The sequence below is a fragment of the Pygocentrus nattereri genome, chromosome 18 (genome assembly GCF_015220715.1).
Source record: "Pygocentrus nattereri isolate fPygNat1 chromosome 18, fPygNat1.pri, whole genome shotgun sequence".
Classification (NCBI taxonomy): domain Eukaryota; kingdom Metazoa; phylum Chordata; class Actinopteri; order Characiformes; family Serrasalmidae; genus Pygocentrus; species Pygocentrus nattereri.
In genome coordinates, this window is record NC_051228.1 from 8,928,271 (window position 1) to 8,948,279 (window position 20,009).

Below are 20,009 nucleotides of genomic sequence, written 5' to 3' on the forward strand. Positions count from 1 at the left end.
AATGTGGTGATGTTCAGCATCCTAGCTGCAGGCTAACCACCTGGCTACAAGAAGGTTGTGTTCAGGTCAGAGGAGCCTGTGTACAGAGATTTTTTGGACAGGTGGGAGTTGGATTTTCCCATGAACATCGGCCTGCTATGCTCTAGAGTCCATCTGATTTGAATATTTGGTGACTGTTATTGATTTTAAGGAGCTTTCTCTCAACTCCTGAGACAGATTAGAGTTGCTTTATTCATATTTCAGCACACCATGAATCTTATAGTGTCAATAAATCACATGTGGTACATGGAAAACATGGAGTTATCTTCCATCAGTAAACCAAACAACAATCATCCTTCACAGCTCCACCTCATAGCTCTGCTTTGCAACAGGTCTTTTTTTTTATTGCAAAGTTAGCTAATTATCATGTAATGTTGGCAAAGTTAACCCAATGGGAACCACCAACTTAAACAACCCAGTGGCCTTGAATGTTTCAGGAAAACAAAATAAATTCGGCTACTGTTTATCAGGGGCCTAGGCAAGGGGTGGCCAGTGCTAGGCGTGAAACCCATCTATGGAATGTGAGACAGTCAGCCATCAACAATATAGCAGTCACCAAATCTTCCATCAGAGTAGTTACCAATCAGTGGGAGTCTGCTGACGTTGCATGTTATAAGGGATGTCACTTGCTGTGATGGGCTACTTTGCTGAGCAAACAGGCAAGTGACTTTGTCCCTTCAGCACTGCTGCTGCGCAAGCTACCAAGAAGTATTTGAACTAATTTATTGCTTTTTACAGCTGAATTCATATGTATATTGTAGGCTAGATTCATCTGAGGTGAATCTAATGCTAATGCTGTATATTCGTGCTAAACCTAGGTCAGCCTTTTCGCTCATCATTACTTCATACTGTACTGTCTGACTAGAATTTTGCTCATTAGGCTTCTATTTAACTTGTAGTGAGGGCTGCCTAAATGAATGTCTTTTGCCTGTCTACATTAAATGTGTACATCCTTTCATCATGAATTAATAAAGCACAACGATTACTGTGCCCATGTTGTATTTTATCCATGTGGAAATGAAGAAGTACACGATTCAGTTGTAGAGGTATGGATGTATTTAAAAAAAAAAAAAAAAACAGCAAAAAAAAAAAAACATTGATTTTAAGTAATTCTTATAAAAATGTAAAAAAAAAATTATCCACCCCATTCAAAAAGTTATAGATATGTATCTGCTATTTATAGGAACAATTTAAATCTGAAAAGTGGACTAAATGTAAAAACTATTAAATCTTTTTATTTCCTTTTGTCATTTTTTTAAGCAATCCTTTGTTAACATCTGTTAGCAGCTCTTTTATTTTTTTCTTGCTAATTTTGCGTAATTATTCTGTATTTTCCTAATAGTAAAGGTTAGAAGGTTAGGTTTGGGTGACAATTTGGGTAATTGTCAACCATGATGGTGTTTTGTGTTCGAATTCCTCGGGTTTTTTTTTCATGTCATTACCATATAAGGCATTAAATGCTTTAAATGTGGAGACACTAAATATTTGGTGGGATTTTTGCTGATATCTGTGGGACCTCAGTGTAGGCCAAGATTATCAGTTATGCCCCACTGTCTTGTCAATACACATTAGACATTTTCCACCTCAGAACTGAGATACAGTACCAGCTGTGTCATGGCATAGTTCAGCTTCCCTCTACTGAATTTCCAGAGCCCAAAGCCTTGTTCCAAACATGACATGTGGGTGTTTAGGAGACGTGTTAATAGGAGCAAAAGCAGTTCAGAGTGAGCGTTTTGGGCCATTTTACGAGGCAGAGAAAACCATTGTGACCACTCTGCACTGGAGCCTGTCTGCAAGCATGAACCCGTTCCCTCCTCTGGCCCCTGCTCTCCTCTTCTCCTCCTCTGTCCTCCATTTGTTTTCTCTATGGCTGGATTATACACACTGTAAGCTGCTTTTAAATGAACTGGAAGTCCTGTTTGTCTTTTGGGGGTAAGCATTCATACTCTGGCTGACATTTTGCTTCAGCAGTCACTGTAAGGTCAGCACAGCTCAGAGCAGATAAACACACAAGTAGTTCTTTTTCAAGGCATTTTAAAATGAGCCTTTAACACAATCTGTACTTTCTATTTATATGGTTTAAATTGGTTCTGCAGCAGATGCTACGTATAAAGTTACGCTCAAATCTAGAGCTGTTCACTCACGTTAATAAGTTCAGACTGAGTTGAAGAATGTTGATGTTTAAGCCAAAAGTGGCTAATTAGCCCCTCACACTTCGCCGCCTCCGGCATTATAGAAACTGTCGGCCGCACTGTATAAATCTGAACCTTATAATTATTCCATCAGCTATCACCATTCTGCCATACCACCAAGTCATGTACGCTAACATGGGAGTCTTGCTTTAATATGCAGAGTTTATGAGGTGATGGAGGTTTGGTATCCAAGAAACCTTCTCCATTTGGCAGGCCGCTGTGTTTCCATCTGAAGACTTGAAAATAAATAATTTCACTTCTATATAATGGAGTAAATTATCTCTCGTTCAGGTTACTAACTAGGCCCTCACTTATACCTTGGCCCACGGGTAAAAACCATTAACACAGCAGTTTAAGATCAGCTTTTCAAAGGAAAATGGGTTGATTTTAAAACATACAGGTTTGTTACAAATAAGTTATGCTATCTGTCCTTCAGTCGACAGAAGGAGCTCCGTCAACAGCAGCAAGGCAAAACCACTTTTTTGCATATAGTCATGTCTTCATGCTGATTCAGTGAATTTCTTTCTTTATTTTCTTTCTTTCTCATTTCTCTTGCTCTTTTTCATCTTTCTTTCATTCGCTCTTCTTATTTATTTATTTATTTGTTTATTATTATCTTTGTTTCTTGTTCCTTTTCTTTCTTTCCTTGGTTCCATTTCTTTTTCGTCTCTTTTTCTTTGTCTTTCATTTTTTTTGTCTGTATTCTTCTCATCTGCTGCTTTTTTTTTCCTTGTTCCCTTTCTTTTTCTTTTCTTTTTTCTTTAGTTCTTTTTGTTTTTCATCTCTCTTGTTCTTTGTCTTTCTTTTTCTTTCTTTCTTTTTCTTTCTTTTTGTGCGTGTAATCTTTCTCTTTTGATTTCTTTTATTCTCTCTTTTTATCTTTCTTGTTATTTTTCTTTTTCCTTCCTTCTTTATTTCTTTCTTTCTTCCTTTTTCTTTTAGCTATCTTTTGTTTCTTTTCATGACTCTTGCTCTCAATCTGTCTTTCATTCTTTCTTTTTTCTTTTTGTCTCACTCTTTTGCTTTGTCTTTAATACTGTTTTTCTTATTTTTGTTTTTTGTTCCTTCTTTCTTTCCTTCTGTCTTTCCTTCTGTCTTACTTTGTTTCTTTTGTTTCTATTTCATTTTCTTTTTTTTTAAATCTCTTCTCCTCACTTTTTTCTTTTTCTGAATCTGCTTTTAACCCAGAACATTCCTTCACTCTTAACTCTAAATACTGGGCTTTTAACTTTTACATCATCTACAGAAGAGAAATGCTGGAGGTGACACTGCTGTGTTGAAAACATAATCCCAACCTATCAAAGATACAATGTCAAATTCCCCTTTCCTCACTTTTTCATTTTCAGAGCTAGCTATCATACCTTTGCCTTTAGTTCAGCTCATAACTTTGACTTTAAAGATCAGACTGAAGGATGATGATGAAGAAAAAGAAGAAAGCTTCAGATCAAAGCCAGAGCTTGTAAACTACAGGACGGGTCACAATCTTTTTTCGTCTTTCTTTGGTTCTTCTACTTTATTTAGAGATGTTTGCATGGCTTGACTCTGACGCCATGCAGTTTACTTTTATATTGTTTCCATTTCAGGTTTAACCAGGTTTATATAGGCACAGTGTGGTGTTGACGTGCTTCTTTAGAACCAATACCATATAATGGCTTGTAAATGAGCTCTCAAGCACAGGAACAATGAATCTGAAGAAAGAGTAAACACACCGCACCTTAATGGACCAGAGTACTGCTCTTGCTTTTAACAAGCCTTTGTGTTTAACTGGACCTGCAGTATTATTGAGTCTAACAGCAGTAGGTGCTCTGTGTGGGCAGAGCGATAAACTCAGATTTCAGCTCATTCTTCATTATTTTCAGTTCAGTTTTAATGCTCTGTTTTCGTTGTTTACGTGGCCCCAGAACCTTTAAATCAAAACACGAACTGCAGTTAAAAATGCTTTTGGGAAGATGTTCTCCTGTGTTGTGAATCATATCCTTTTTTTCAGCTGAGCGCTTGACCCATCAGGAGATGTTTTAAATTCTAAACAAGCTTAGAACCTGCCCCGGGGTCTCCCACTGCTCTTTAATGTACTGTAACACACACAGGAGTTAAGAGCCCCGGTCTGCACTCCTACACTCTTCCTTGATCTGGGGTCTTATTCTGCTGAACGGAAACACAGATGCAGTGTCATTCTGTTTCACAGCCTCTTTGTGAGGTCTGCGAGCATCCACCTGAATCTGTTTTCCATCCTACAGTGCAGATTTTATGGCTTTGTTAACCCTTTGAACTCTACACTTATTATTCAATATTAATCTCAAGACTTCAGTAACTACAAACATCAATTGGTAACTACAGTGAAAGTCTTTAAGTAATGAGAATGAGGAACTGAAGTGTGGGCCCACATACGGACACCTAGAATTTACAGGGCTGACCTCCAGAGTCACGGTTGTCATCAGTGACTTATCTGCAGTCAGTGCAGCAATGCTGTGCCTCGGGTGAGGACGATGGGGAGAGGTCACTGGCTCCCTCATCACCCCAATCTGCCTCCTATCTTTGCTCATAAACCTCCGACTGTCATCTAAAGCTCACTGGAGATGAACTCCACAGAGGCATGTGTTACTACAGGTGACATGAATTTTCTCATTTTCACCTTTACTGCTCTCGCTGTCTCTCTCTGTCAGGTGGTCTCTCTTGTGCTCTCTCCGATTGACTTCCCTGATGATTTGGATACTATTCAGTACAAAATGCTGCAGTAAATTCATGTAATTTGATATGTTGACAGTGTTCTGAAGTGTTCTGTTTTTGTGTTGGACTACTAATGTAAAATAAGCGTTTTATAAGGTTGTGAATAAGCTTTCTTTCTAATAAGTTTCTTTAACATGCGTAGAGTAACCTGCTCCGTTCTGTTGGTGTGTAAGTCAGCAAAATAGAACATTTACCTGATGTCATTTTAACCAGTTGTGACTCGCAGGTTAAAACATAGAAGTTGGAATGTAGTTTTGGTGGCATATTACCTGCTTATAATGAAATGAAAGACTGCTATTTAAAACAGTCAAAACAGTGGGATTGCCACAATTTTCATAGCGTTACATAGTTTTCAGGGGTAGTATTTTATAGTTAGTTTTCATTGTCCACACTGCAGACGTTTAAAACAGTTTGTTAATACCTGAAAGTGTGGCTCATTGCTGCAGGTTGTGGATGTCCATTAAGGCCTTTCTACATAAGTAGAGTGCAGAAAAACAAAAGAATCACAGTGGGGACGTTAATAGCCCTTGCTGCTGACCTTTGGAACACCTTGCCTGTCAGACACCTTCAGAACTGTAGTGGTGTTTTAATGTTAAATCTAAACTTACGACTTCAACTAAAATCTTTTTGATATCTGTTTTTGATGTACTATTCCAAACACACCCAATCTGTGTAGTTCCCACTGACTTTAACACACTCTTACACGTACATGAATGTTTTTGTTTAACTTGAACTGGAATAATCTTGGTGTTCTGTGTACACGTTGTGATATCTCCAGTGTAGAGCAGCAGGCCCATCACCATAGCACCTCAGCGGGGGAGTGCCTGTCTCCAGCCAGCTTCCTCTCACTAAATCCCAAACTGTGGGAATGTGAGGCAGAACAACATTCCCCTGTATTCTGTTCATGACCGCTTGCTTCATCACTCTGTGGGGCGCACTCCATGTTCACTTGATTACATTTCACCCCACACAAGTACCTCTTGCATTTCACATCACATTATAAGCTAATCCCTATTACCCATCAGCATCTGTTTTGTTTGTGTTTTGTTCAGGTTCGGTCTCTGTGGAGCTCATAATTCATATCTGGAAATGTTGTTTGTGTGTAAGTTGTCATTTAGTCATGAATTTCAGAAGGCAAGACAGGAACGTTAATTCTTTCTGCATATTGTTTCACTCAGAGCCGTTCACTTTCCAGGTTTTTAGTGTCTGGAAATACATGTATTTTACACTAGAGCTGGAACTCTTTTCTTTATGGGCTGCATAACAGGTAACAGTTCCAAGCTGTTGTAGAGTGTCTCCAAATATGGCATTAATTATACTCTTCTCCAGCTTTTACTGCGCCTTGGGCTGACGTTCAGAGACATCCTTATAAGATCTGGGAGAGACATTGTGAAACATCTGTTTGTCTCTCTCTGTGTGTGTGTTTGTGTGTGTGTTTGTGTGTGTGTTTGTGTGTGTGTTGGGGGGGGGGGGGTTCTGGGAAGGAAACAAGCTTACTTAAATGAATTGCAGGGTGTTTCTAATCAGATTCCTGCAGGGCTGGATTTGGTGATGTTAGTGGCCAGGTCAGATTCAAGATGGCTGTGGAGCTCTGACTGCAAATACTAATGAGCTATTATTTGCTTTCAACTTCAGCTTTTCATTATTTGCTTTCAGCTTCAGCTTTTCAGCTTTCACATATGTGTGTGTGTGTGTTGTGGTTTTAGGGCTTTCTTTCCCCATCTCTGAGGTTTTACTGCTTTTCCTGGTTAATGTGGGTAGGTGTCCGTGCTGGCCTGTTTCTGGTGGGCTTCTTTCACTGTTCTGGAAAGGAGAGGCAAGAAAGAGAGGAGGGAATCCTTGTGAGGAAAGCATGTAAGGGGCTGTGTGTGTCATTGTGATTGTTTTTGAATGTTTTCAGCAAGAAACAGGTAAAATCAGGGTTAACCTACAATGTTGAGACAAAAAAAGCAAAATCCTTCCCTTTTGGTTATTAAGATTAGAAAACTCTTATTACATATAGATACTTGCATATGTGCCATAGACTGTTTGAGACTATACATTGTAACAGTGTTGCACATGCTAGAAGAAATTAATCATTGCAATACAAATATTTTCATAGTTGCACGCCTACAAAAGTTTGTGTAGTGAACATATATTCATTCAAACATTTTATCAAGCCCTAATGCTAATGGTAAATCTGGTCAGTCATGGAGTTTGTGAAGTATTCTGACTACATGGCATATGCAATATCAAAAATTTCCCCACTGCCTCATTTAGTTATCTCATCATTTGATAAATAACCTGCAATATAGGTTAACGTCTACTGTTTATGGTAGATGTAGTCCATCAGGTAAGAATAAATCAAAGTCTGTAAACCAAGGATGTATCTTTACTGGTACCAGTGATACCAGATACCAGTGATGGTCAAAAAATTAGAGGCAGCCTGTTACTTGCTGCTGAATTTCCATCGGGATCAATAAAGTATAAACTGTCTGTCTGTCTGTCTGTCTGTCTATTTATCTAACTAATTATGTAACTGTCTATTTATTTAACTATCTACATATATAATCCCATGTCCTAACACTGTATAAAAACAAAGAGAACAAGGGCAAGAAGGAGCGAATATGAGTGTACGCAGTCTGACCGCACTCACAGCTACTTCTGCTCTGGCAGGACAGTGACTTAGACCAGAACCCTGGCTGCAAATCTACTTACCAAAGAAACTGCCTCGTTCTATCAATCTCCCTTTGTTTTCATTCTTCCACTCTGCTTTTTCTAGCAGCGCTCTGTGCACTGTGCAGAGTGACTCGTGTCTTCACCTCAGAAGGACTTCTGCGCCACCAGAGTATACTCACAGCCCTCCTTAGCTAAGCTGGTCCTGTTAACTCTTTAATGTGTAGCCAGTGTGTTGGTGTTATTTCTCTGCTGTTGAGAATGGATGTACAGGTGGAAGCAGACTGGTAGTGGAAAATTGATACCAACAGAAAATGCTGGAGCATGGTCTGGAGGAAAGATTATTTATCTAGGACATGTATAAGTATTATGCTACTTCTTTATATTAAACAGTCTAATTTCGTACCAATTTGCAATGAAAATAATGTCTTTTTCTTTTTTCTCTGGAGTGAAAGGTTTAAAAAGGCTGTGCTTTTGTTGAAGGTTATGCATTCTTCCTGTATGATAGTATAGTGTTTAGCATGGTACTTTGGGTGGATATCTTAAGGTCAAGCCAACGTCTGTGGTCACATGAGACTGATACTGTGTTTCTTTCAGAAACACGATATGGAATGAAAATGTTACGATTTCCCATTCATGTTGAACATGCTTGGTAGTTTTTTAAAGCACAAATATGTGTGTGTGTGTGTGTGTGTGTGTACGTGTATATATATATATGTGTATATATATATATATGTGTATATATATATATATATATATATATAGATATATATATATATATATATATATATATATATATATAGATATATATATATATATAGATATATATATATATATATATATATATATATATATATATATATATATATAGATATAATTATTAATATCTCAGTATCAGCTCATCCTTTCAGTACAAGTGGCAACCTGCAGTGTTAGTATCTTGTTCTGTTTGTATGATGTGTAGAAGGGAAGTTGTGTGTTTATGGAATGAAAGAGAAAGCGGGGGCACAGAGAGTGTCCAGTGCTGAGAGATGTGGGTGTGGGACGATGTGGTCCCTGCAGTGCTCAGACACATGCCATGTGTCAGACTGTTGCTTTTGGCTCTTACTGGGTGGAAACGTGTTCCCCCTCCCTACATTCCACCCAGCTCTCTCTCAAGTCTCCCACACCCCCGGGCACAGGGGACAACTGTCCGAGAACAGGCGTGTGTGTGTGTGTGTGTGTGTGTGTGTGTGAGTGAGTGAGAGAGCTAGAACTGTCTAGGCACTGTGATTGCTGCACTCATCTTTTAACAGTGGAGAAGTGTAGAATCCTATAATTCATGTTGGGCTGTCTTCTGGAACCATCCTTTTACAATAATTCCTCTCAATGGCAAGAATCCAGAACAGGGGGCTGTATTTCACTATGCTGCTCTGGCACATCCATACACTGAATTCTATTTACTACACAGTAAATCAAATCAGCATTTTTATCCTGAACCTCAGGTTGCTTATTAGATACAAAAGTGCTCAAAAAAGAGAACTCCTTACTGGAATAGTCCCCATGTGATTCTCTCCCTCTCACACCTCTCTACCTCCTCTTGCACACAGTCTCTCTGTCTTTCTGTCTCTGCCTTTTGTTTCTGTGTATCTCTTTTTCTCATCTCTCTGTAGGTATCTCCCACTCTCTGTCTCTCACATGACCTCAAAATTACATGAAATTGCATATAAGACAGACAACCTGTAAATATGTTTTACCTATTGATAGATAAGTAGCTAAAATAGCTAATTAAGTTCCTTTATACAACTATTGTGAGTATCAGAGTGTTTTTGGCTTTTCGTATCATAATTGCATACAAAACTTTTGAACCTTTCTTTTTCAGACCAAGTTCTTGTGAGTTGGTTAGGGCTACATTTGAAGTTGAGATTTTTTGGGGATAAGTGTGGCTGTGTGTGAGGCCTGGGATGCTGCACAGTCTCGTGGCAGCAAACAGCTGTGTGAAACACACACTTTTGTCTGACCATGCTGTCAAAACAGACTGTCCTGCTGGCCAGAGGCAACGGAACCCAGAGTGAAGCAGATGTTGTCAGGACCACCCTGCCTGCAGTGGGAACTGCACCGTGAGAGTGGGACGGGACACTCACCTGAGACGCTGGAGTGCCCCAGGCCACTCCTGCACACTGTCATCGTCCTCGTTGTCATTATAGGCCTCCCATTTGTTTAGACTGGACCTCTTAAACCCACAGTCTTGTGGTGCTCATTCTATGGTGCTTGGCTGACTTCCTTCCTCAACAAAGCTCCTTTTAGAGTTTTTATTGTGGCTTTTTCCTCTTGCCCTTATAATGAGGTGAACTTGGAGTGAGGGGGACTAAAAGGGGGCTTTTAGCGACAAAAGCATTCATCTCGTAAAAACGCCTCATGTCTCCTCTTCCTAATAAGGAAGAGTCGGAGGGTGACACAGCAACATGCCCCGTGTTCCGGAACAAATTCTGTTGATTCACAGTGGTTTTGCAGAGAAAAGAAGCGACTTCGTTGCCTGTGAAGAATAAGACAGATGTTCAAAGCTTGAAGCAGTGTATTGGGTTAAATAGTGATTGTTGAGGGGGAAAAATGAAATGTCTACACTTTCTCAGACATTCCCTTTAGGATAACCACATGCCAGCAAATGCAAGGGCTGAAACAAAAACAACGTAAAGAGTCTGTGGGCTCCTAAACAAATTGCACTTAAATGACATTTTTGATTTCACAGAGTGTGAAGAACCTTGTTTCTTCTGCCTTTCTTTTCAGACTGCAGCAAGTTCACATGGACTCTTCAATAGCAAAAACCCAGCTGTTTGTTAGACGGCTATTAAAAAGGGATTAAAACTCAAAACATGCATGACATAACAGCCGCATTTCTCAAAACTTGATCTTGAGTCAAAGAATCGTTTGCATGGACCAGATGTTGTGGCACAGCAGCATACAGTGGGACTTGTGGGTAAACAGTGGGAGCCATCTGCTTTAGTGGCACAGGCTGCGTTCCTACGGGTAAAATCTAAGAGAGCTGTTACTGGTGTGTTTCATGTTGCAGATTATTTTGTCTCTGCACTCAAAGTGCTGCAGCTCTCTGGTTACAGAACTTTGATCACCGATACATGCCCCCAGGCAGTTCTACCCATGTCAAATCACCCAGCACTCTGCGAGTGCTGCTTGTCAGGGACCACAATCTGCAAGAGTAGCTGTACAGTATGTGATGGAGCCAGTTTGTAACGTTATTCCCAGCACTGTGTACCATATTGGCATATACTGGCTCCACTCTGAAATCCTCAGCTGTTGTCAATAGAGAATGAGAAGTGTTCGGCCGCGGCTGCCATCATTTGCTCTGCATTTATTTATGGACTGTGTAATGTACCATGCAAGAGGGATAGAGTTGGTCTAAGGTGCAGTAGCTGCTTTTCAAGGAAGACAGAATAGAGTCTTTATTTGCACACACACGTATTGTAATGTTTTATATGCAACATTGTGGCATGTTTACTTTCCAAAAGGAATGTTTTTGCATGACAAATGTAACAATTTATTGTTGTATTTTCTTTGTAAAGCCATGAAAAAATAAAAGCAAAATATTAATGATCTTTTTTTGTTTGTTTTTGCAGACCATCCACTGTTCCAAATGTTGCCAAGGTAAGTATATTCCATGTACAACTGCGAAATCACAATTTTTAATACCAGGATAGATTGTTTGGAATGGATTTGTTTGTGGGAAACATCAGAGCATGCCAACTGCTGGAAGGTTGTAGCATAGCAGCATGTATTTGTGTATCTGCCTGCTGAGTTGCATGGCTCTGCAGAGCTGTGATCCATTTAGCTCCATCTCATACCAGTATACCTTACTGTATTCTGGTCTGTGTTATTTGCTGTATATTTCTTATCATTTATAATTTAAATAGCTTATTTGGTTAGATTACATATGACTGTGATGAGAGAGCATCACCTGCATGAGTTTGAGTGTGTGAGCGTGCGCATGTGTGTGTCTCCTCACCTGCTGTAGGACGAGCCACAGGAGATCATTAAGCCTGTGCCCATTAGCCACCCGCCTGCGCCCATCCCCAGCGCTAGTCCTGCCAACCCTGCCCCCAGCAGCACTGCCTACAACAAGACGGCCCGGCCCTTCGGAGGAGGAGGAGCTACTTTTAGAGCAATCAGCCCCTCCTCCTCCGTTACTGCTGCACCCAAGGCCTCTATCCCCTCTGCCTCCTCAGCTTTTACTCCTGCTGCTCCCTCCCAGCAAACCCTGCAACCTCCACAAGCCCCACAACCAGTACAGCCAGCACAACCCCCACAGCCTCCATTCCCTCTGGCCAGCAGCACTGCCTCCCGCTCGCTCTCATCCCCTCACTCCGCCCCTAAACCTGCCTCTGGCCGCTCCCCCTTCCCTCAGTCCTCCTCCGCCTCGTCCTCTGGCTCCTCTTCGCCATCCAGAGTGACGGCCCCGTCCTCTTCCCCCTCCTCTGTTCCCGCCGTCCCACAGCCCTCAGTCTATAACACGCCAATCAACCTGTACTCCAATGCGAACGCCTGTGAGGTGGCCATGGGCCAGAGGCGGGGATTGCTGGAGAGTCAGGCAGGAGTGGAGCATCATAATGGGTAGGTGGAACATGGAAAACTCCTCTTTCCACCTTCTTCCTCCATCCTTCCTGCTCTGCTTCTAATCAGAAGACCTTCTGTTGTCTTTCTTCAGCCTCTTTGTGCTGAGCCTGTTCTCTATAGGCTTAAACGTTTCCACTACCTCTGATACTGTTTTGTAGATGTATTTTAAAAAACTGTTTTGACTTGCTTGCTGAAGTAGATAAATGCCTTAACGCGGCAGCAAGTCTGAAATTGCATTCAGCTTAGTCTTCATGAATTTATGGATGGAGCACGTGCAAGCTCCAGCAAGTTGTTTCATTTACTTAAATAAACAAACGATTGGGGCTGCAATGTTTCAAAGTAGGAAGTAGTAAGCAGAAAAGCCTCTGTGGAAAGTGTAGATATTTGTTTACTTTCTATAGTTTTACTGTGTTCCAGATCCCTATTGCACATTTAGACAGACTCAAGAGGACTTGTGGTTACTTTTCACTGTCTAGTGACATCATTGAAGCCATAAACTTGTTCTTGGGAGCTCAGATTTGTAGGGGTAGGAACACTGGGAGGTTTTCAGCCCACTAGCTTTGAACTGAATAGGGAGATTAAGTGCAAAGTATTGTCAAATTTGGCTCCTGATGGGAAATATGAATTATATTACCATATTGATTTATGAATATTCTGGATTTTTTTTCTGGTGAGCTGCTTCTTGACAATATGTCATTATGAACTTCCTCATTCTGGGCTTTTGAAGTCAACAGGAAAAGGGAAAAAAAAGGTTGACATGCCGTTTATGGCTTTAACTGTGCGGGGCTGAATTCCCTGCGCTCTGATTGATTATCCAGCAACTGGATGATAACCTCTCCCTCCTCCTCTGTTTTTGTCTCTGTCTACCGTTCTCGATCTTTCTTTCCTATCTCTCTCTTTTCTCTCTCTCTCCTCTCTATCTTCCTACTCCTCTCTCCCCACTCTCTCCCCACTCTCTCCCCACTCTCTCCCCACTCTCTCCCCACTCTCTCCCCACTCATTCCTCACTGGGCTGTAGCCAGTCAAGAGGAGCACATCTTGTCCCAATTGCAGGAGTGTATGTGAAACCCAGCTGAGAAGCTTGGGGCTCGCTACCGCCCGCCTTTGTCTAATTGACAGTTTGGTTAATGGCTTTCCCAAACACACAGAGTCTGGTTCCGTGTCCTGTTGTGTGAGTGGCCACACTTGTTTCCAATTAGCCAGGAGCTATAACGGCCTGTACACAATTTGTCAGGTCTTTTGCTGCATATTAGCTTCTTTTGTCTTGAGGAGACTTGAGTTTGTTTGAAGAATGAACGATTGCTTCATTAGTAACAATTACTGTAATTGGGGTGCAAGTAGCAGTTGATCTGTCCAGCATGTGTGAGACAATCAAAGCAGGACAGCTGTCACAATAACTCTTTATAAAAAAAAACAAACAAACAAAAGAGTATTGATAAAATTATTCTTGATTTTTATTTTTTTTTCTTGAAAATTATTTTTTGAAATAAGTAAACATAAAGTTTCAAAATGTGCCATAAATTCCCAGTTTATAGAGTCCATATATGTAACCTAGGATACAAAAACGGACTTTTTGAATATCTTGTTTGTCATGTCGTTAAATCCAACACATTTACAGACTTTGCAGTCTATTAAGACTACAGCAGTTTAGCCCCATCCATCACACAGAGGTTATAAAGATTGTTTCATCCTGGACTGCTTTTTTAATGAAGTACAATACAGGGTGGCTGATCAGAACAGAGCTCATTTATGTATAGAAGTATGTATATCAGTCTTAAAGGAACAATAAGAAAACGAGCTTGTTTAAGGAGAGATTGGAAAATGTGAAAATGAATTGTGTTTGTTGGGGTTTATGTATGCAAGAATTGTCATGTATGGACCTCAAGACAAGAGAAAAGGGTAGGATATTGATTCTTTAAAGAGGAAGAAATAGAGCCCGATGCATATGTCCATTGTTTTTTTTTTTTAAGGTTTTTTTAAAAATCATTTTTTCTCTTTTCAGTTATGTATTTGGGAATTTTTCATTCTTGCAATGCTTTTTCTGGCCTTTAGCTTCTTAAGAGGCCTGCCAGCAGTTCCGAATGTACATTTGCGTATTTAGCAAAACCTCTTATTCAGAGTGACTTACAGTTGAAACATGTTAGAGAGGTAAGCTCATGTAGTGCTAGGGGTCTCTTGGTATTGGAATAACATGGTGTGCTTGACTAAGCTGTGAATTGAACCCTGGAGGGCAGCGGCTTTACCCACTAAACTGTACTAACTGCTATTTCTGTCACATACTTCTATAAACAAAACTGCATATTAAGGTTTAGAATGTAATAAATCTGAGTTAAAAGGAGGTTAGAATAATTTGAAACATTAATAACTCTAATCTACATATTATTATTATTATTATTATTATTATTATTATTATTATTATTATTATTAAGTATTAATATAATCAATAGCGACAGACCTACAATGCAGACTAGCGAGTCCTGTATACCAGACTGTCTGTTGACAGGAAGCTGATGTTCAGGTGTGCGAGATAATGATATGGTGAAGTACGGTCTGGGTGTGGTGTAGGGCTGGACACTGTTGTGGTTCCTCTCAGGAGACATTTTTTTCCTCTTCACTATTACTGGTAGACATTCATTATCTCTGTAACCAAAACTGGAAAACATAGGTGTGGCTTTGCCTGTGCTGTAATGCCCTCTCCACAACCTGCTGTTCTCTTCCCTCATGCCTCATAGATGACACAGCAAAGACTTGATCACCTGTTTGAGTCTGCTTCTTAACAAGCAGCCCTGCGTCTCCTCATCTGCTATGTATAGCAGCCACCACTCTTCAGGAATGGCTGTAACTTTTCCTTCAGAGAGTTTCCAGCTGCTTCCACTGAGTCGACCAATTAGTGTCCAGGGAGGATCCAGTGCAGTGATTTTTGACCTGCAGAGCCCTTCAAATTAAAGTAATTAATCCCAGCGTTAGCCGAGCAGCAGATGTTCCAGTTGGAGGAGCTGTGTGGTGTGCATAGCTACAGAAGGCTTCATAGCTGTTTTGCTGTGTGCTGTCATTGGCGGGTTAAGTTTTGAAAGAGGAGCCTATGAGGCTCACGAAAACACACTTCAGAAGCCAGATTTGAGTTGAAGTATTAGTGGAGTTTATTTTTTTGATCTTTTTTGACATCCCTTGTGCTTGAATCAGTGAAGTTAGAAGCATGTAGTTTTGTGCATGTGAGTGTATTGACCTAGGTTTGTCCCACCTTGCAAGCACTTCACTATGGGTCCTTATTCACAAGGTGAATCTGAAGGGATAATGGCTCTCATTCACATTTCTGTTCTTTTTCCCTTCTGTCTTTTTCCCTTACAGGAGCCAGTAACAAAGTCAGTGTTATGACTGTGCTGGTATCTGTTTGTGCCTGTGTGTGACGTGATACTTGCAGTTTCACAATTGTTAACTCTTCAAGCATGAACATACTTGTCTTCCATGCAATTCACCACTGGCTGCATTTCTCGTCACCATTCTTTCCATTATGTCATTCAGTACTGGGTTGGTGGAGTTACTTCATAGCTTTCCGGAGTAGCTTGTTCCATGCATGTTAGAGAGGTGAACATCAGGCATTGGTGAGGGGTGGGGGGGCATTACCTTCTGTACTCCACTCGAGAAGGTACAGACCTTTTCAATAGCATCTGCTCATGTCAATCCCCTCCTCAAGGCCTGCCATTAATTATAGGTCAGGCTGTGTGTTAGAGTGGATATTAATAGGGCAGCTGTCTAGCGGTATTCCATTTTGTAAATGACGCATGCACACTATGTACATACATACATGTGTGTGAGGAGGAAAGAGGAGAGGGCTGTCTAGAAGAGATTTCAGAGAATACAGGTTCTATGTTATGAGGATGCTGAATGTGGGATGTGGTGGTGCCATCTTGTGGTGAGACTGGGTATGGATGTTCACTTTATTGCGTGGCTGAAAGTTTTTTGTGACTTGTTATACTCAATATCTTTCATGTTGAGCGTGTGTCACTAAATATTTGTGGAGAGACTTTAACCGTGATGCTTTGAGATGTTTTAACCGTTAATGTACAATATTGTGCAAAAATCAGAAGCCACCCTTAATTTATTTAATGTCCAGTCAAAATGTCCATTGAGCACAAGGAAATTACATCAAATAGACTAAAATGTAGTTTTTAGTGTTTCCACCAGTGTGCATCACAGCTTCCATTCCTTTCAGGAGACTTCCTTTCCTTTATATATATGTATATATAAATCTGCAGGAATATTTTTCCACCTCTAAAGTTTGGTCATAGAAGTTGCTTTTTGCTGCGGGTACTGAGGTTTGGGCTCTGGAGTGGCCAGTCCTTTGTTCTCAGAACACCAGCTGGTCTTGCTTGGTTGTTAGGAGTCCCGTTATATCTTTTAATTTGCACTCCAATTTGGAAACTCCTGTTTTTTTTGTTTGTTTGTTTGTTTGTTTGTTTTTTCTTCTTTTTTTCAGCTATTTTCCCCTTGATCCCATATCTGATCTCAGGAATATCTCTTGAAAAATGAATAACGTTTTGACTGGAAAGGAGGGTCTCTGACTTGGCACAGTGCTGTATACTTCTCTGTAAATATACCTACTGTACTGTACCTACTGAATGGCTTTGACTTTGTTTACTTACTTTAAAGTCAAAACTATTTATATTTGTGAAGCATTGACTTCTCACCTTCCACTCTTTTATTCCATAGTGGACCTCACAGTATTCTTAAGTAAGTAGTTACAGTTCATAAAAAAAAAACACTGACTGGTAGTTACCTTGTTGTTTCTGACTTTCTTCTACTCCTCCTTTTTTTCATTTCCTGCTTCCTTCTATCACTTTATCTGACTATCATCCCACAGAAAGACTCCCCCCAGGTAACGAGAGTGGCCTGCAATGGCTGTGCTTTCTGTCTGGTCTTTTCATATGTGTTTTTTTTTTTTTTTTTTTTTTGTAATAAATGAGTCGTGTCACTTTTTAATTAGCTTGTAAACATGTAATCAGCACCATGTCATTACTTCATAAAGGGTGATGATGATCATCATGATAAAATGGCTGCATGTGGTTGTGCTAATTATAGACTGTTTGTTTGTCAGAGCTCCCAGGAAGCCCATCATGGATACAGAGCTGGTGGTAAACCATGGATCTCACCTGAGCGATGCCAGTAAAAAGCGTCTGATTGAGGACACAGAGGACTGGCGTCCACGTACAGGCACCTCTCAGTCTCGCTCCTTCCGCATCCTGGCACAGATCACAGGCACAGAGAACGGTTAGTCACTACACTGGATCTTAAGCAGAGTTGCATAGAATGCTTTGTTAATGGTTGGCATGAATATCGGGCTTTGTGATACTTAATTTGCAAAAGGCTGCAATATTCAAATAAGCCTCTTACCAGTCACAGTGTTTTGTATTGTGTGCATAAAGCAGGTGAGCATTTTTGTGAATGCCAGAGTAAAAGTATAATATAAAATGAATAATATTTGTCAGTTATGTGTTGCATTGTTTCACCAAAGCCTTTAAAATATTGCAAGGAACATCGCAATTGATATTAGGGCTGGGTGTTGCAATTCAGTACCCTTTATGGTGACCAAATTATTTAAAAACTGCAGCGTATCAAAAGATTCAGTCCCCTTCAATGCTGAAATTGTTGGTCTTTGCATCTGAGAACTAAAAGACATGCTTACTTCAAAATCTAGACTGCTGATTGGCATGTTATTAACATTGATGTCTCTGCAATCCATTTTGGTCAGTAAATGTACCATTCAGGTTTAAACCACAACCTCTTTTGGTTTCTGATAAAAAATATGTCAAGTATAATTAATGAACTGGTATTGAAATAAAAGTACCAGTATTTGTATTTATGTCTAAAAATATTTAATAATACTCAACCCTATGTACTATACTAGTATTTTGTCCATAGCATGCAACCCTACTCTTAAACCAGGATTACTATCTGCCAGAACCATAAAGCTTTCCCCTCCCAAGACATTAAGAAGCTGTGATCTGTGTCCCTGGAGAATTTAGCAACAGAAGGAAGGAAAGTGTTTTTCATTGCTGCCTTTCTTCCCCACCTTCCCAGCTCTCTGCGTTTGATGCTGAAAGTGAGTCTTTTCTTTGAGGCAGTGCTCATGTTCTCTTTTTCTGTTCTCTCTCCTCCAGAGCAAGCCCACGAGAGCAGCCCGGGAAAGAAGTAAGCATGTGGCAGTTTGTTATTGTTATTCGATTCAATGACATTTCCATGCTGAGTGCCTGAGTGCGTGCCGTTGCTGTGTACTTTCTTGATGCTTGGTGCTTGGTTTTGTATCGGTGCCCCCAGCATGGCATGGTTTGCGTTCTTTTGACTGGTTTAATTTCATATCTAAGTGTGGCAAACTGGTCAGATGTTGCACAATCAGTTAGGACTAAACCACCATCGGACGCTGAGAAGAAGAGTTAAGTGTTTAAATGAAAAAGGCCTACAGTTCGTGACCTCTCTGTTTTAGCTCAATCTAACTCCTGACCGGAGTGGAATGGAAACCACCCTGTCATGGAATGAGATTGTGGGTAAATAAATGGGATTGTGGGTAATCAGGGAGCTCTAAGAAAAACATCCCTGCTCTTCTCTCTTTGCATAGATGTCCAAGTGGTGGAAAAAACTGCAACCCAATGTGTCTCAAGGCCAGAGTCTAGTAAACAACGCTGGCTAATGTCTTGGCTGCTCATTTGAAACTATTTTGACTTTAATTGCTGTTGTGAAGAATCAGAGGTACAGAGGAAGCCTTTGGAAGGCAGCCATGCTCATGTATATGAATGTGGTTTCCGTGCTGTGCTGAATATTACAGCTATTAATATCACAAAAGATTGCTGTTGTTGCATGCTGAAAATGAGGTTTGGATTTTATTACTGTTTATAATATTGTAGTAAAATTAATGTGTTTCTTCCTCTTCTTCATTTCCTTTAATGGCATCTTTCCATCCATCTTTCTCTGCTGGGACATCAGGGTGACCAAAGTTGACCCAGAGGTCGTGCGGCCTAAGTACAACAAGCTTCGCGACTGGCATCATGGGGTCTCGGCCCGGGTGCTGAATGTCCAGTAGTGATTTGACATCAGTCTGTCTGTCCTGCTCCAGTTATGCACACTCTCACTCTGCCACTCTGGATTGGCTTCTGTTTATAGACCCATGACAGTAGTGATTGCTCAAAAAGCCAGTAGTTTCTTTTTTTTTTTTTATGTTCATAAGTGAGTGAGTTTGAAGACAGAAGTGAAAAATAAGGTAGTTGTTTCATATGGATGCTTGTAAAAAAAACTTATCTTGCATGATTTATATGTTGCCTCTGCCTTAGTTTATGTTTCCAATCTTTAGGGGTTTGTGCTTGCAATTTTTTAAAAAAGTTCTATTTTTCCTTTTTTTCCTCTCTGGACCTGTCAGCTTCACACTCTTTAAAATTCCTGCTCCCTGCTTTTCTGACTTCTGTGTTTGATTTAACATGCTAGCAAAATAGTAAGAATGTCTTTTAAAAGTCACAATAAAACGCTTTCTTTTGTCTCTCTGCATCTGAGTCTCCTGTGCTCTCTTTTGTTGTTTCTCTCCTGTTCTGTTTCTCTGCCTTTCTGAAATCTAATAGTCTGAACAGCTGGAAACTGAAATGTAATACATCCAGGACACTTTAAGCCTCTGATTAGATCATCAGATGCAGCCCAGAGAGAGGTTGCCTTGCTTTTCACATTTGGATTAGAATACAGCCTACCATGATGGAGATTATATAATCAAACTGTAGTCTTCTGCTCCAGATGAGTAGTCACAAGTTCCAC

The 20,009-nt window shown here is 40.3% G+C and overlaps 1 protein-coding gene across 7 annotated transcripts in view; it reads left to right on the forward strand.

The window, feature by feature from the left end:
• The window catches only part of pdlim5b (PDZ and LIM domain 5b), a 61,105-nt gene that overhangs the window by 27,507 nt on the left and 13,589 nt on the right, over nucleotides 1-20,009 (forward strand). For 2 of the 7 annotated variants that reach the window (XM_017710739.2, XM_017710740.2), the window contains exons 4-9: nucleotides 11,225-11,252; nucleotides 11,620-12,215; nucleotides 16,929-16,949; nucleotides 17,080-17,094; nucleotides 17,314-17,486; nucleotides 18,377-18,407. In XM_017710739.2, the coding sequence (XP_017566228.1) occupies nucleotides 11,225-11,252; nucleotides 11,620-12,215; nucleotides 16,929-16,949; nucleotides 17,080-17,094; nucleotides 17,314-17,486; nucleotides 18,377-18,407 (864 nt within the window). Of the gene's footprint in view, nucleotides 1-11,224; nucleotides 11,253-11,619; nucleotides 12,216-15,566; nucleotides 15,581-16,928; nucleotides 16,950-17,079; nucleotides 17,095-17,313; nucleotides 17,487-18,376; nucleotides 18,408-20,009 lie in introns of all 7 variants that reach the window. The other 5 variants (XM_017710743.2, XM_017710744.2, XM_017710741.2 and 2 more) reach the window with 5 other exon arrangements.